This window comes from Lichenostomus cassidix, chromosome 8 (genome assembly GCF_008360975.1).
Source record: "Lichenostomus cassidix isolate B80296 chromosome 8, HeHo_3.0, whole genome shotgun sequence".
In the NCBI taxonomy this organism is placed as follows: Eukaryota; Metazoa; Chordata; class Aves; order Passeriformes; family Meliphagidae; genus Lichenostomus; species Lichenostomus cassidix.
In genome coordinates this window covers 16,323,252-16,337,720 of record NC_139489.1, presented here as the reverse complement: position 1 = coordinate 16,337,720, position 14,469 = coordinate 16,323,252, and the positions used below count along the sequence as shown (strand labels likewise).

The 14,469-nt window shown below is 39.6% G+C and overlaps 1 protein-coding gene across 11 annotated transcripts in view; it reads left to right on the top strand.

Moving 5' to 3' along the window:
• Nucleotides 1-14,469, top strand: part of BCAR3 (BCAR3 adaptor protein, NSP family member) — a 94,413-nt gene that overhangs the window by 74,729 nt on the left and 5,215 nt on the right. For all 11 annotated transcript variants that reach the window (XM_085068093.1, XM_085068086.1, XM_085068087.1 and 8 more), the window contains 4 exons: nucleotides 8,108-8,236; nucleotides 9,324-9,766; nucleotides 10,362-10,462; nucleotides 12,216-12,850. In XM_085068093.1, coding sequence (XP_084924219.1) covers nucleotides 8,108-8,236; nucleotides 9,324-9,766; nucleotides 10,362-10,462; nucleotides 12,216-12,850 — 1,308 coding nt within the window. The remainder of the gene's footprint in view (nucleotides 1-8,107; nucleotides 8,237-9,323; nucleotides 9,767-10,361; nucleotides 10,463-12,215; nucleotides 12,851-14,469) is intronic.

The window sequence follows — 14,469 nt, the reverse complement described above, 5'->3', positions numbered from 1 at the left end:
AAGGCATGGGGGCTCCTGTTTGTGCTTCAAAAAGAAGAAAGTGGAGGGAAAATACTAAATTGTGACTTGTGCCACTTCCAAGCCAAAATATTTTTCTTTAAACTTGCATTTTGTGGAAGAGAAGAACTAAGTTGAGACTGTATCACCAAATCAGTGATACATAGTGTCTTTAAAAATGTAGAGATTTTAAATTAATGAAATCAGTTTTGCCACAGGACAAGGTTTTTTTAGTACTAATCAGTATGGTCGTCATGATCAGAGGGGGAAGGACTTTGAAGTTCAAGTATTTTCATTCTTAATTCTCTGCTATGATTCACCCTCAGCTGAAGCTGCACAAAAGGGGAAAGCCACTCCAGTTATCAGGACTGCCAAGTTTTGTAACTTCCAGCACGTTGATGTAGCACATTACTGGGTGATGTACTAATGCTGTGAATGTGACGTGTGTAAGAAGCCTTTTATAAGCAGCTACTTACTGCAAGTGCCATCTCTTATCTTGGATGAATGGCAAACACTTTTTATAGATAGTAGATCTTAATTAATATTTCTCCAGTGTGTGATGATCTAAATCTGGTTCACTGGCATCCTCGGGCTTCATATATCAGTTTCAGCATGTCTGTGGGTGCAGTTGCATTTGATAACATGTGAGTTACATGTAATCACCACCCAGCATTATGGGTCTGCCTTTTTGATGGTAGATTTGTTATTGTTGGAGAGGGGCAGCTGTGAAAAGACTGACTTATCAAAATTATGTGAAATTTTGTATGGCTCCCTGAACTTTGTTTTTTAATTGTCTTGCTGCTGAGTTTGAGTTTTGATGAGTCTTATACTGTCCAATGTTTTCAATTTCCCATGGTAATTTTATAGTTAATCAAACTTTTACTGCAGTTTATCTTTAATCATAAATATTTAGATAGCACAGGGTCCACTGGTGCTCTGTAAGCAATTTCTGTTTGATGGGAATGGGAACATTCTTTAGTAGATAGTTAAGATTTAACTTGGTAGTACCTTTTATTGAGGTATGTCTTAATTAAAACATAAATCATGTCCATTTGGAAATGCAAATCTCTAGGGTCACAGAGTGAGTGTATTGTGATTTGACTAACTCTCTATCTCTAGATATATTTCTGTATCCTAGAAATGAAGTTCTGAACGTGGTTACATAGAAATGTAAGGATTTGTTATAAGAGTAGTGTTGTAGTGGCAAGTGGTTGTTGAATCCACTAGGATTAAGTTTGCCCATTACCTCCACTTAACATTAAACTGATCTTTGTACTAAAAGACTTTTTTAGTACATTCTAAACAAGTATCTTACTTATTCTAAAAGTATCTAAACAAGTATCTTACTTATTAGTTGTGGTGGTTTGAGCCCAGCTGGCAGCTATGCACCACACAGCCACTCATTCATCCCATTCCAATCCCACCCCCTGGCAGAATGGAGAGGAGAATCAAAACTAAAACCTCTAGGCTGATATAACAACAGTTTAGTAATTGAAATAAAGTAAAATAGAATAATAACAGTAAATAATCATTATGATAATAAAGACGAAAAGTCCCAAATGATGCACAGTACAGTTGCTCACGACCCACTGATGTCAGACCCTCTCCCTGAACCCCAATCAGCCCTGCTTCCCGGTAATTGCCCATTTTATATACTGGGCATGGTGTTCTGTGGTGTGGAATAGCCCTTTGGCCAGTTTGGGTCACCCATCCCAGCTGTGCTCCCCTCCAGCTTTTTGTGCACCTCCTTGCTGGCAGAGCATGAGACACAGAAAAGGTCCTTGACTAAGGATAAACATGACTTTGCAGTAATCAAAACATCAGTGTGTTATCAACATTATTCCCATACTGAATCCAAAACACTGCACTGTACCAGCTACTAAGAAATTAACTCTATCACAGCCAAAATTGATTACATGGTCAAAAAATTGACTGTCTTTCTGTGAATGCCAGGCAGCTGTGAATGCCTGCCAGTTCAGAGTGGCAGACTGAGAACATACACGTGATGGAGTTTATTTGATTTTAAAAAGCCATTGCAGTCATGGTGAAAGTTTTCATGGTAATTTGTTATCTTTTCATCAGTAGCCTCAAAAGTTGTCACCTATTACCTGAAGAAGCATGCGGAAATCTTGTGGCTTCAAAATTGCCATTCTCCTGTATTAATTCATCTCTCTGAGTAAATCACCCATTCTGTACCTCCTGTTACTTAACACAGCATTTGCTGTTGTCCTGTGTGAAGTTTGTGCCCTCTGAAAGGTTAGAGAAAACTGCCTCTGTGAAGAACTTTGCACCAGCTATAATTCTATTTCCAAGGAAATCAGAAAATGTATTTCCATGTTTAGAAACTCCCTTTTCCTGATCAGTTCTTTCTCAGAAAAACTATTCAGACGGCACTCTGTCTGTGTAAGGCCTTGGCCAATGATGCTGCTTTTCTGCACAGAAGAATGTAAGACTGATAAGAATGTTCTTGAACAATATTGGAGAGTTTGGTTCTAGATGTAAATGCTCAGTGTGAGTCTCTTGGGTTTGGTGGCCAGTTAATAGAGTTATAGGTGACATGAAATATAGTGTACTCATTAAAATATATTATAAAGCCATGTATCTATATTTTAAAATGCTTGTGTTCATAGTGCCAGATAGGCTGTCTGATTAGGACCACAAGGGCACAGGATTAAAGACTGAAGGGATCTCTGCAGCCAGTGAATTGTATCTTGATCCAGAATTGGAACTTTGACAATAAAATGTTCATTTTCTGTATGAACAAGTTTGTTGCTCTCTAGTGGCCTGGAATGAGAGGAATTTCATTATTTTTCACTTTTCCAGATGTTTTTGGTGTCCTCTCCCTTATTTCCTGTGTCACATCTTTGTCTTCCCTCTAGGTATTTCCTGTTCTTGCCTCAGCATCCCCTTCATATTTTCTGTTGGTTGATCTTTCTGTTAAATTATCCACTTGGTTAAAAGCTATGTAAAGCTCACAAAATTGAAGGTTTTCGTTAATCACAAACCCATCTCCTCATTTGTTTGGAGGTTCTGTAGGACCTAGTGATTTTACATGGTCAGAAAGTCGCAGTTCAGCATTCATGGTGTACTTAAGCAAACACAGCAGGCCTCCAGTGTTGGAGAAAAGATGGATTTGTGAGAAGCCTGTAATAGGTTTGGTCTAGATGGGTTCAGTACATTTATTAAAACTTTAGCCCAGGTACTAAAAGTTTGGGAAAGGTACAGGCTTGTCTTTCTTCCTCAGTCAGATCACACTTCAATTTTCACAAAGCTGTTCTCATTTATCCTTAATAATCATCTCTTCTCTTTTTCTTTTTTTCTTGAAACCTTCAAGGCAACAGGAAATCAGGTGGTTCCAAGGCTGCCTGTTGGGTTCATTTGACTATCACCTGGCAGAGCTGTGCAGAGCACCAGGAAGTAAATTGAGATTGGATGGAAATGTGGCTCCTTTAGTCTTGTACCTGTAACAGTCCTTGGCTGTGCTTTGTGTAAATAATACTTTGCCAGAAGGATACAAAGGGAGATGATGTGAATTTTGGCTTTATCTGGACTGAATGAGGGGATCTAGCATGACAGATTTTGGACCACTTCCCAACAGTGCCTAAAAGTAAAAGTCTTTCCCTCATATTTCAAATTGTTTTAGGAAGAAAAAAAAACCAAAAACCACAACCACAATCACCTTAGAGAGGAATTAATAACTGTGGGAGTTCTATGTTGCTTACTACCAGTCTCATAGAGTAGATTATTCAGCAAAATCTAATATGGTAAATTCTGTTAGGATGGCTGACACAAGAGCTTGATATAGTGAGTTTCCTTTGGAGACTGTCAAACACTCACATGAAAGTAACCCCTTGGATGAATAAACAGCAGATTATTGTGAGAAAATTTCCATTAAAATACATTCACATATTTCACAGTACAGCATATTGTGATAGATAGGTCAAATCCTCTTCAAATTTGCCCTAAATGGGATCATATTTTGATGTTTCATTTCCTTAAACTTTGATATTTTCCAGTTTTTGGTATGCTAGATTGACATTTGCCTGAAAAAAAAATTAATATGTAACATCAAGGATAGCTTGTTACATCTGTAAGCATGGTTTGCTATTAGTTTAATGGCCCAGAAGTAGAAATCCTTAGTGAAGCATAATAAACTTCCATGGAGTTTCTTAGTTTATTAAAAACACTGAAATAACTACTGACTGAAATTTCTCCCCTCCTTCTAAAGTCTTGGCTCTGCAGGCCTTCCATATATAGGGTATGTAAGTAGGATTGAGGCATTTGCCAGGGGTTGATGGTACTGTATTGCTACGTAGTTTTATATTTTTAAGGACCTGCTCACAAAAACTCAGCATGGCAGAAATATCTTAAAATAGCCCAGGACTGGAAACAATGCAACTAAAATGTGAACAAACAGTTCTGGAAAGCACATACTTACAGAGAGTTCTTTGTAGGTCAGGAAAAGCATCTGTATTTGGAAACAGTTGGGCAGACTTGATTTGCTTTTATATTCCAGGCATATCTGACAGGGTTATTAATATGAAAGATATCAAAGTATTTAAACTGGAAGCTTCCCTGTGTTGCTTCAACCATCTTTTGTTGCAGAATACATGGAAGTCTTTAATTTTTCCTTAGATTGTTTTAAAATTTCTTTTTACCATCCACTTCACTATCTAGCTGTAATTGTAAATTCAGCTTTCTTTCTGTCATTGAGTTGGAGCCAACAAAGAGTCTTAGACAAAGAAATAAAACAAGGACACATACTACTAAATGAAGGTTTGTCACTATGAAGTTAGTGCAAATTTAGCACTAACAAGCTCCCCATTAACTTTTGGGTGCTATTCTGAAATGAGGCTAAAGTATCTGCATCATGTTGTGTGGGAAAAGTCACCTTTTCTTTTGAAAGAAAGCCCACTGGCATAGCTAATTACAGTGTTGTAAGCTTACCCTCTTCTGAGCCTTGCATGATGTGAAGTTCAGTGTATGCAGAGATTCTTGCAGACCAGAGGCCTTGGGTGTAGTGTCTAGCATGGAAAGGTATAGGCTGGTGAGCTTACAGACAGTTCATCAGTCACAATTCTCCTTTAGTAGACATAGGTTCTATAAGAAATCGGTCTCAGTGAACAAAAAATTGTCCAGGAAGACATGCTAGCACTAAACTTGCCTGTCTAGGCAGTTTCCCCCTTGTCTATCTGGGATTCCTGCTAGCCACTGCAGTTCTTTCACTAAGTTCTGAGTTGCATAAAAGTTATTTAAACATATTTGCTTCATCTCAAAAGATGTGTGGCCTCTCTGGCAATCAGAGTATATTCCACGTGGTAGACCATGGTGGAGAGGATTTTTAATGAACCAATAATCATGAATGTTAACAATTCAGTTGGTTTGGATTCCTTAAATATTTTTCTTGCTGTGTTGTTATATGTAGTTCAAGTGCAATATGTGTCTCATTAACTTCATTTGAGTAATGAAAAATCCAACCACCAGAAGAAATTCTAGGTTTCTGTGCTGTATTTGTAATTAATGTGTATCTCTAAGTGGATCATCCCAGTATTTATAAGATAATTTGTGTCAGTACCATGGATGAAGTTAGTCCATTTCATCCTATATAGGTCTCTGGTAAAGACCTGTAGTTCTTTTTTTTTGGCCAAAAGTATAACTCTCCTAAGCAAATTTAGTTATTGCCTTTGTATGCTATAGTCTGTTCTATTTGAAATATCTGCCTACCACTGAGATACGGTGAGATGCTTTTGGAATAATGGTAACAATTTCTGTAGTAGCTTCAAGTTCTTTAAAATCTCTATTCAGTCAAAAGCGTCTTTTGAAACCTTAAATATGATTAACATTAAAGTAGTAGCTCCTTTCAGAAGATCAGCAAAACAAACAGCTATCACTTTTAAGAGCTTGTTACACCATTGCAGCTGGATGCCTTTGTTTACCCTGGAGGGGGTATTTTAAAAGTTCTCCAGCCACTTCCTTGTGCAGTCAGGGGAAAAAGTGCTCTTGAAAAGCCTCAGCTCAGTTTGTGTGCTCTTCACTCTACCTTCAGCAGGTATAGTAGGTGCTATAATACTTGCTCTAAGACATGGCAGTGAAGTGGCTGTTAATTTTAGAATCATTGGCAGTCAGCTTTAAATGGTTCCCAGCCGTTTGAGTTGGGAAATACAAGTGGTAGGTGTGTGCCAGAGGTCCTTCACCTGTGCTGGCCTGATAGGTCACAGGGGTTTGGAATGGAGGGGAGATTTTTGGCCTTACACAGCTTACGTTTTGACATTTCAAAATGCTTTTGGACTTCAGTCCTCACCAAGCCTCTTCTGTGACTCCTTCTACATCCAGTAACTTTACCTCTTCATGATGTACATGGGTTTCTGAACGAGCCCTTTCAGTGAGGGTCTTCTTTTTTTCTGTGGCATGGTTTCTTCCAGCACAGACTTCTCATAAGTCTTGGAAGGAGTTGATGCAAAACCTTTATGTACAAAAGCACAAAGAATTTACTCCTTGATGAAAATGCTTGTCCGTTTTGAACCAGATTTGTGTGGATAAATAACACCCTATTCTGGTTCACAGAAGGGAAACTAAGGTGAAAAGTGATTCTTTACCAGGATGTTTTCATCTTCTGCCTTTTAGTGTTAGCTACTAGTGTTTGTCTAAGAGAGGCCTTAGTTTCCTCTGAGAAAAGCAGAGCGAATAGGAGAATTAATCTCAGAATTTCTCTGGGCTCCCAGCATGTTTAAATTGTCTTGGCAGCAGGATGCCTCCCCTGGCAGTATTCCACCAAAAATCTGTTGTCTGGTAATCTGTTGAAATTCAGTCTGCCTGAAATTGCAGGAAGGATCATTGAAAGAAGTGTTAAATGTGTGCCACCTGCTCCCACAGTTAGGTGCTGTGAGTATTCAATGTGAAGAAGAAAAATCTGTAGAGAGCAGTGTTCATGGAATGAACAGGAATTGGTGGGCAAGCCTTCCCAGTTCTTTTTTAAATAATGCACGTGTTCCTTATTTGCATCAGTGTGTCAGTTAAAGGAACCTGTGAGCTTTGGCTCATATCCAGGCATAAGAAAAAAATCCATGATGCACCAGAGCAAAATGTTGCATTTTAGTCTGTGTTTCCAGCTGGAGGCCCCCCCCTGCCTCCCCTTATCCTTCTCCTTTTTTTTAATGGTCTTTCTCTGAAGAGAAAGAGTATACTCTGATTCTTTGATCAGTGCAGAATGTGTTCTCAGGCTTTTGGAACTTTCCAGCACAACAAAGATGGGCTGGAGTCCCAGCCCTTGGAGAATGAAAGGAAGTCCAAAGTACTTCCCTCCACTGAGTGCTTATGAAAGTGTACGTGGCCACTCTCTAGAGGAGATACTGCACCTCTGTGTTAGAAACACTGCATCCATTAGGACCAGTGAGCCAGAGTGGGCCAGCATGAAAGCTGTGCCCCAAGAAGAGATGAAGACAGAAATTTTCCAGAAAATCTTATAGTAGTTGTATAGTGGGGACAGAGATATCTTCAAGAAAAACTCATGCATTTTGTGCTAAGGGGCAACAAGAGCTTTTGTCCTTTAGGAAGGGAATGTCTTGGATGTGCAAATTTAATGACCATTAGAAGTAAGCCCTTTGAGGTTGAAATTTTACTTTGCCAAATTTAATGTAACAGAAATATTGAACAACTAAGTGTATCCAGATTACCCTGTCTTGAAGCATTTGGAATGTTCTTAATTGGATGGGTTCAAAGGAGGCTTTTGGGCAAGAATCTAAATTTAAAATGGAAGTTTAAACAGGAGGAAAAATACTGGAGCAGGGCATTTGGGTCCAGCTTCATTTTTTTAATATAGTTAGAATTCTTATTGGGAAAAGGAAATAAGAGAAGTGATTTTTTTAGGTGTGTCATTATTAGTTTGGTGTACAGACAGAACACTCTGCTCTGTTTTGTGCGGTGTAGAACAATCACATGTTATCTTACAGAATGCTGGGCTTTGCAAATACAATGTAGAGAGCAAAGCCAAGCTAGCCTGCTGAAAGCAGCACCTGCATTCCAGTGCAGGTCATATGATGGAAGTTATAACCCAGGTAAAATGTTAATCACTAAACTTGGCACAGTTGAAGCTTTTAATCTTTTATTGCAGTTTTCTAGGGAGAGGCAAGTTATGGACAACAGCCCGGAAAAACTGAAGAAGGAGTTAGAGGAAGAGCTGCAGCTGAGCAGTGAAGATTTGCGTAGCCATGCCTGGTACCACGGACGTATTCCTCGGCAGGTACGTGCTCCTTGTGTTGCCACATGTGCTTTGGGTTTTTATAGACAGGCAGAATTTTGCTGAGGTGCTGAACCCATCTCTGATACCTGAATTAATTTAGTAGGAACATAATGCCTATTTGTATGAAAGCTATGGTGTTTATCACAGCTTGTCATAAAATGAGGCTGAGAAAGGACTCAGGGCAGACCCTGGTGGAAAACAGATGTATTTCAGGATTATCATGCACTGAATAAATATGGAAATGGAATTTAAGCTTCATATGAGAATACTATGCCCACATATTGTTTAGAGAACACTGACATTAATTTGGTTCAGTATTCTAAAGGAAAGTTAAAATGTTATTTATTTTCTTTCTTGTGCTTGGAGCTTGTGGGAGAGAAAAAAACCGCGACAAAAATCTATGCAATAAGTTCCATTTGGATCCTGAGAAACGCAGTTGCGACCATGCTGCGGCTGCCGTTGGACCGGAGCTGCAGAGCCGCTGGAGCTCCCCCTGCGGGGCTCGCTCAGCCCCGGGCACGGCCGGCTCTCTGCCTTGCGCCGACACTTGGCTCTTAGTCCTTTTCATCACATCAAAGGACTAACTCAAAACAGAAAAACAGATGTCTCTGACTCTTCCTAGTCAGTAGTATTCACATGCAGTGTTCACCAAGAATAAAAAACAAAAGCTTCTGTTATGTAAGGTAACAATGAAAGGGCAAAATCCAGGATCTTATATTAATGGCTTCTGAACTTCAGCGTGACTCTGTATTTGGATGCTTTAAACTTAAAATCCTGGGTCACTGCTTTCTCTTTGTGCCTTATTTTCTATTAGCAAACTAGAAGAAATACACATGCAGAAGTGGGTCAGCTTCTGGCTGCTGGCTCCATCCACAAAGCCCTTCCAGATCCCTGTTGTGGGATGAGCTTTTAATTTAGGATTGGAGACATCATTCTTCTACCACACTTCATGCTTTGCTTTGTATTTGTGGCTTTGTCTGTCCTTCCAGAGTAGCCAAATTAATTCCTGTGTTTAAGAATATTTTGTTGTAATGTATTGTTTTCTGATTCTGAAAGTAATTTTTTGTATAATTCTTTTTCCTCAAAGGTGGCAGAAAGCCTGGTTCAGAGAGATGGAGATTTTCTGATTAGGGATTCTCTCTCCAGTCCTGGGAACTTTGTTCTTACCTGCCAGTGGAAAAACACCTCTCAGCATTTTAAAATCAACAAAACAGTTTTAAGACTCAATGAAGCCTACTGTCGTGTTCAGTATCAGTTTGAACTGGAAAGTTTTGACACTGTCCCTGGCTTAGTTAGATACTATGTTGGGAATCGCACACCAATATCAAAGCAGAGTGGAGCAATTATTTTTCAGCCTATCAACAGGACTGTGCCTCTGAGGTGTCTAGAAGAAAAATATGGTGTAACTCCAGTCCAAAAAAAAGAGCCAAGCACTCCTGAAGGAAAAACAGAAACTGCAAAGAGACTGAGTCTTGGTATATCCAGCATGCAATCCCCGGAACAGAGCATACCCAGAGGAAATCTTTTGAGGTACCTTAATTTTGTTGTCCTTATGGAAGAAAATGAAGTAACTGTACCAGCTCCTGATGAAGGTGATGTGAGTTTTCACTCTGATTTGAGATGGAAGACTAGGCACGAGGGTTTGCTGATTTTTAGCGAAGGATCAGGAAAGCCACAAAGTGAGAGCAAATGTAGACTCTGGAAGCACAATAGCACTGTGCAGTTTGTTCTTCAGTGATTTGACAAATCTGGACCATGTGAGACAAAGGATTAAAATAACATCTTGCTGCTGCTCCAGAGAAGTTTGTTTTTCCATAGCTGATTCCTGAAATAATAATTCCCAGTATGGGATAATGGATCCTAATTTCAGTATCCAAATCAGATGTTCTATTAGAAAATCTCAATGTTCAAAGAAATACCTTCATAAATGCTGCAGAGTGACACATGGCCCATTTCACTGCCACCACAGCAGTAGTTTATGAATGAAGTATCTTTTATTGTCATAAGTTGCCCAAGTGAAAAGCTAATGATCCTTGCACTGGTTATGGTATATTCTGGCAGTTAGATATGTATATTAAGTGTTGCATATATTGATATGTTTTTGTTTGCATTTTATTTACCCTAGAAACAAAGAAAAAAGTGGTAGCCAGCCAGCTAGTTTGGATCATGTTCTGGAGAAAAGATTCCCTTTAAAGGCTCACCAGTCAGAGAGCTATCTGCTAATAGGTATGTTTTGTAATTAGAAGTTTCATACTTAAAATTGGTGTGTGTCCAGGTGGTCTTGTTACTCTTCAGACCAAAGTGTGACTGCTGAATGTTCTGAGTACTGTAAATACAGTTATATTTCATAGCCACTGTAAGCTGTATTGGCACACTACTTGCTCTTCAAGTCATTAGAACAGGATTTTAATTTACAATGCACCAGCTAGTTGAGAACCTTAGCACACAACTCAGCAGGCTTTCATACCAAAAAAATGACAGCTATGGTTGGCATTAATAATTTTTCCTCACTTGCTTGACAAGAACTGACTTGTTTCGCTCATGTCTGTCTGACAAAAGTCAGAAGTGGTGTTTCATGGAAATGCTGGTAACCACTTTTTCTCAGGGTAAATTGTGTAGATGAGGTAATGTTCCCCACTAGGAGAAAAACACTACCATGGCTTTTGTACTCAGTTCTGTTTTTCTGTCTCCCTCAATCTCTCTACCCTCCATCCTTTTTGCTTTTTATTTGCTGCTGTCTGGTTCCACAGCCACTATTATCCTATGTAAGGGATCCAGCTTATGACAACATTTGGATTGATTGTTGATTGGGGCTTTTTATTTCTCAGATTCTTCAAAGGTTTAAGCAACTGTTTCCACACTAACACACTTGTGTATGGAAGCTTGCAATAATGCATCTCTTCCCATTGGACACACTGTAGTGTTTGACCTCCAAGGCTGCTCATTTTGAATATGGTACTGTTAAAATTCTTCATGCCTATTGTAGGAAGAGTTCTCATGACAAAGAGAATATTAAGTATTTATAAAGTGAGACTCTATTTTGACAGAAAGAGTGTGCTCCCATGTTTAAGACTGGGATGGACAGACATTTATAAAGCAAGTTTCTGTCCATCTGAAGTTGAATGGATTATTCCAATCCATGGCTTCAGATACTTTTATTTTGCTACTATAACAGTCTGAAGAGTTCTGCTGTGCATTTTGTCATAGGATCATTTGAGCAGGTTCTATTATCACACTGCTTAAGGGTGGTGACAGGCTGTGATTTGGAGTTCTTGTTTTATATCTGGAATCAAGCAGTAACACCCACACTATGCAACTGGCCACTTTGCTGTAGATACCAGCAAATGCACTGAGAATTGCAGATTGGGAATGTCTGACACAGGATTCAGTCCCATATTGGATGCCAAGCTTTGCATATGCAGCAGGTATAGGATGAGGGATAATTACACAGAAGTATATGGATGTGTTTCTCCAGCTCTTCAGACTAGTTCTGATTCACAAAAAGATTAGCATTCCTGAAATTCATTCCTTCCATACCTTATTTCAGGTTCAGGCTTGACTTTGGGAAGTTTTGCTTTCATCTCAAACTTGTCGTTCTCAGAAATGACTCATCTTTTATGTGGTGTGGCTGGAAGTTGCTGTTTTTATAGGCTAGATCAGGTTACAAAGAAACCTCCTATTCCAAGCCATGGAGACTATCCAGCTCTGACAGTATAGCCTATGTATGCAGCAGGGACTGGAATTATTGTCAGCATTACCACAGAATAATACTATGGTGCAGCTGTTCCATATATTTGAGATTTTGGGAGGATCAGTGAGTGAATAGAATTTGCTGGCTAGGTCATTCCTCAAAATATACAATTTCGCCAGCAAATAATTGACATGATCTGACAATATTATCCTTAGGAAATAGCATTAGGAGACAGGCATCAGGAATTGTATGTATTTTGGCCTTCTGAAACTCTGTTTTCCCGTGCAGGTTCAAGACATCCATCTCGATTACCTGAAGCAGATGCAAACTCCTGCCCAAGCTCACCTGCATTTAGAACGGGTAGTGAACCATCTCTGAGCCCCACAGTTGTTCAGAAAGTCACCTCAGAGTCACAACTAGGGGAAGCTCTTAGAGGATCAGACAGTCAGCTCTTTCCAAAGCCTCCGCCTAAGCCCAGCAAAGCACCCCTGATGAAGCCCCCAGATTCTCCTTTGGCTTCCCACAGTTCTGAAGGACACTATTGTGAACTAAACCCTTCCAGACATCCTGCAGCAACAAAACAACACTTATGTCAGAAAAACAGCTATGTGGAGCATCTGACACGAAAGGAGAAGGGAACATTCAGGAACTCTGAAACAAGCTATTTGATCCTTGACGATGATCCTACAGTGAACTCCACAGATCCTTTAGAAGCTTCAACTCAGCTGGCTGAAGAAGACAGCATCTTTTCTGCACCTGTTTATGAGATGGTGTCTAGTTTTAAACCGAATGATTTTGAATCCAAGCTACTTCCTCCTGAAAACAAGCCTTTGGAAACATCAATGTTAAAAAGAGTAAAGGAGCTTTTCACCAACAATAACCCAAAGGTTATTGCACAGCATATTCTTAGAATGGACTGCAAGGTAAAAAAAAGATCATGTGTTTTATTTTATATTGTACCAGTTTAGATGTTTTAAAGAACTGATTTGAAATTAATAATGGGTAGATTTGCAGCTAATGTAATGTTTGTATTGCCTGCAGGAATTTTTAGGGTGCTTATTTTCCATTTGAAGAATAAGAATGTTCACAAACTCTTTGGACTAAAGATCTGTCATCATGCTTGACTTAAGACTCGAATTCTCAAAGTCCCATATGTCTTTTAAATCTCTTATCAGTTGCTGCATACCTGTGATTCAGCCTTTCTCCTGTATTGGAGAAAGAGCTCTCTGTGCTGTAAAGCACTGTGGGAAGAACTGCTCACGACAGGAAATAGCTCATTAGGGCAAAGAGCAATCAAACCTGGTTGCCACATGGCCATAATTTACAATGTTCAGAGGAACTAAATACATTTAAACTTCGAAAACCAGCTGCTCTTCTAATCTTTGTCTGAGTTCCTCTCTTACAGGTGATGTGGGTAAATACCTATCAGGACTTGTGCTTTTCTCTCCTGTGAGAGAACTGTGCTAGTGGAATTGCTTAGAAAGATGTAAAAAACACAAACTGTTTTTCACATTGTAGACTTTGGTCAGCTGCCAGGGCTTGGAGATCAGCTAATGGATCAGAAAGACAGGAGAATCATTTCCTAATGAGGTGATGACTTTGTGTAATGAAAGAAATGTAACTGCAGTTAAATTCGCACCACTTTGCTGGGATGATTGAGTGCTGTACCTGCTGCAGAGCAGCTACAGGAACCAAGTGGTATGGTGGGTATCTAACCCCCAGACTTTGTTGGGCTTGGGTGGTTTTAGTTTTCAAAAGAACAGTTTGAGAAGCAAAACACATGGTTACTTACTGGGCAACTCCAGTGCAGACAGGAAGGGAAGTGGGAATGGTGCTCCAGAGGCAGCATGTCTGTAGCACTCTGCTGGTGCTGCTGCACGGATGGGCACTGCAGCTCTGAGGAGGGGGCAGCTCCCTCCCTGCAGCAGCCGAGTGTGTGAGTCCTGCCAACTGCTGAGGGCCTGCCAACAGCAAACACAGCTTTTGCACTCCCCAGTAGCACTGTTGGCTGCTGCTAAGTGAGGCTTCATGCAGACATGGTGACTCAGAAAAACTCAGCTCCACAACTGCTCACTCTTTTTTGAAGTGTTAGGTTGAGACTTTTTTACTATGGTTTCAAGAGTATTAACAGCATTCTCTTAACATTTTAGTTCCAAAATTCACTTTTTCCTTCCTTCAACCTAATAACTAAATTATCTTTAATATATTGTTAAAGAGTATGTTGCTTGAAGGCATAGGATGTGCATGCCTTAGAGAAGTAGTAAGTTTATATATATGTATGTATATATTATATTCAATTAACTCATTAGTAGACTCCTTAAATAGTGTAAACTTGCAATGGACCTAAAGAACCAGCTAGCCTGCTGGAATTAATTAAGAGTCATTGGAGGGCTTTGCAGAAAGAGATTTTTGGATTTTGGAGCAAGAACAGTAACTAGCTGGGACAGGTAGAGAAATCTGTTTGATGTTCACCTCCAAGTGCTGAGCCAGTGCCTGTCATTCACTGGCAACTTTTTGCATAGACTGCACTGACAAGAACTGC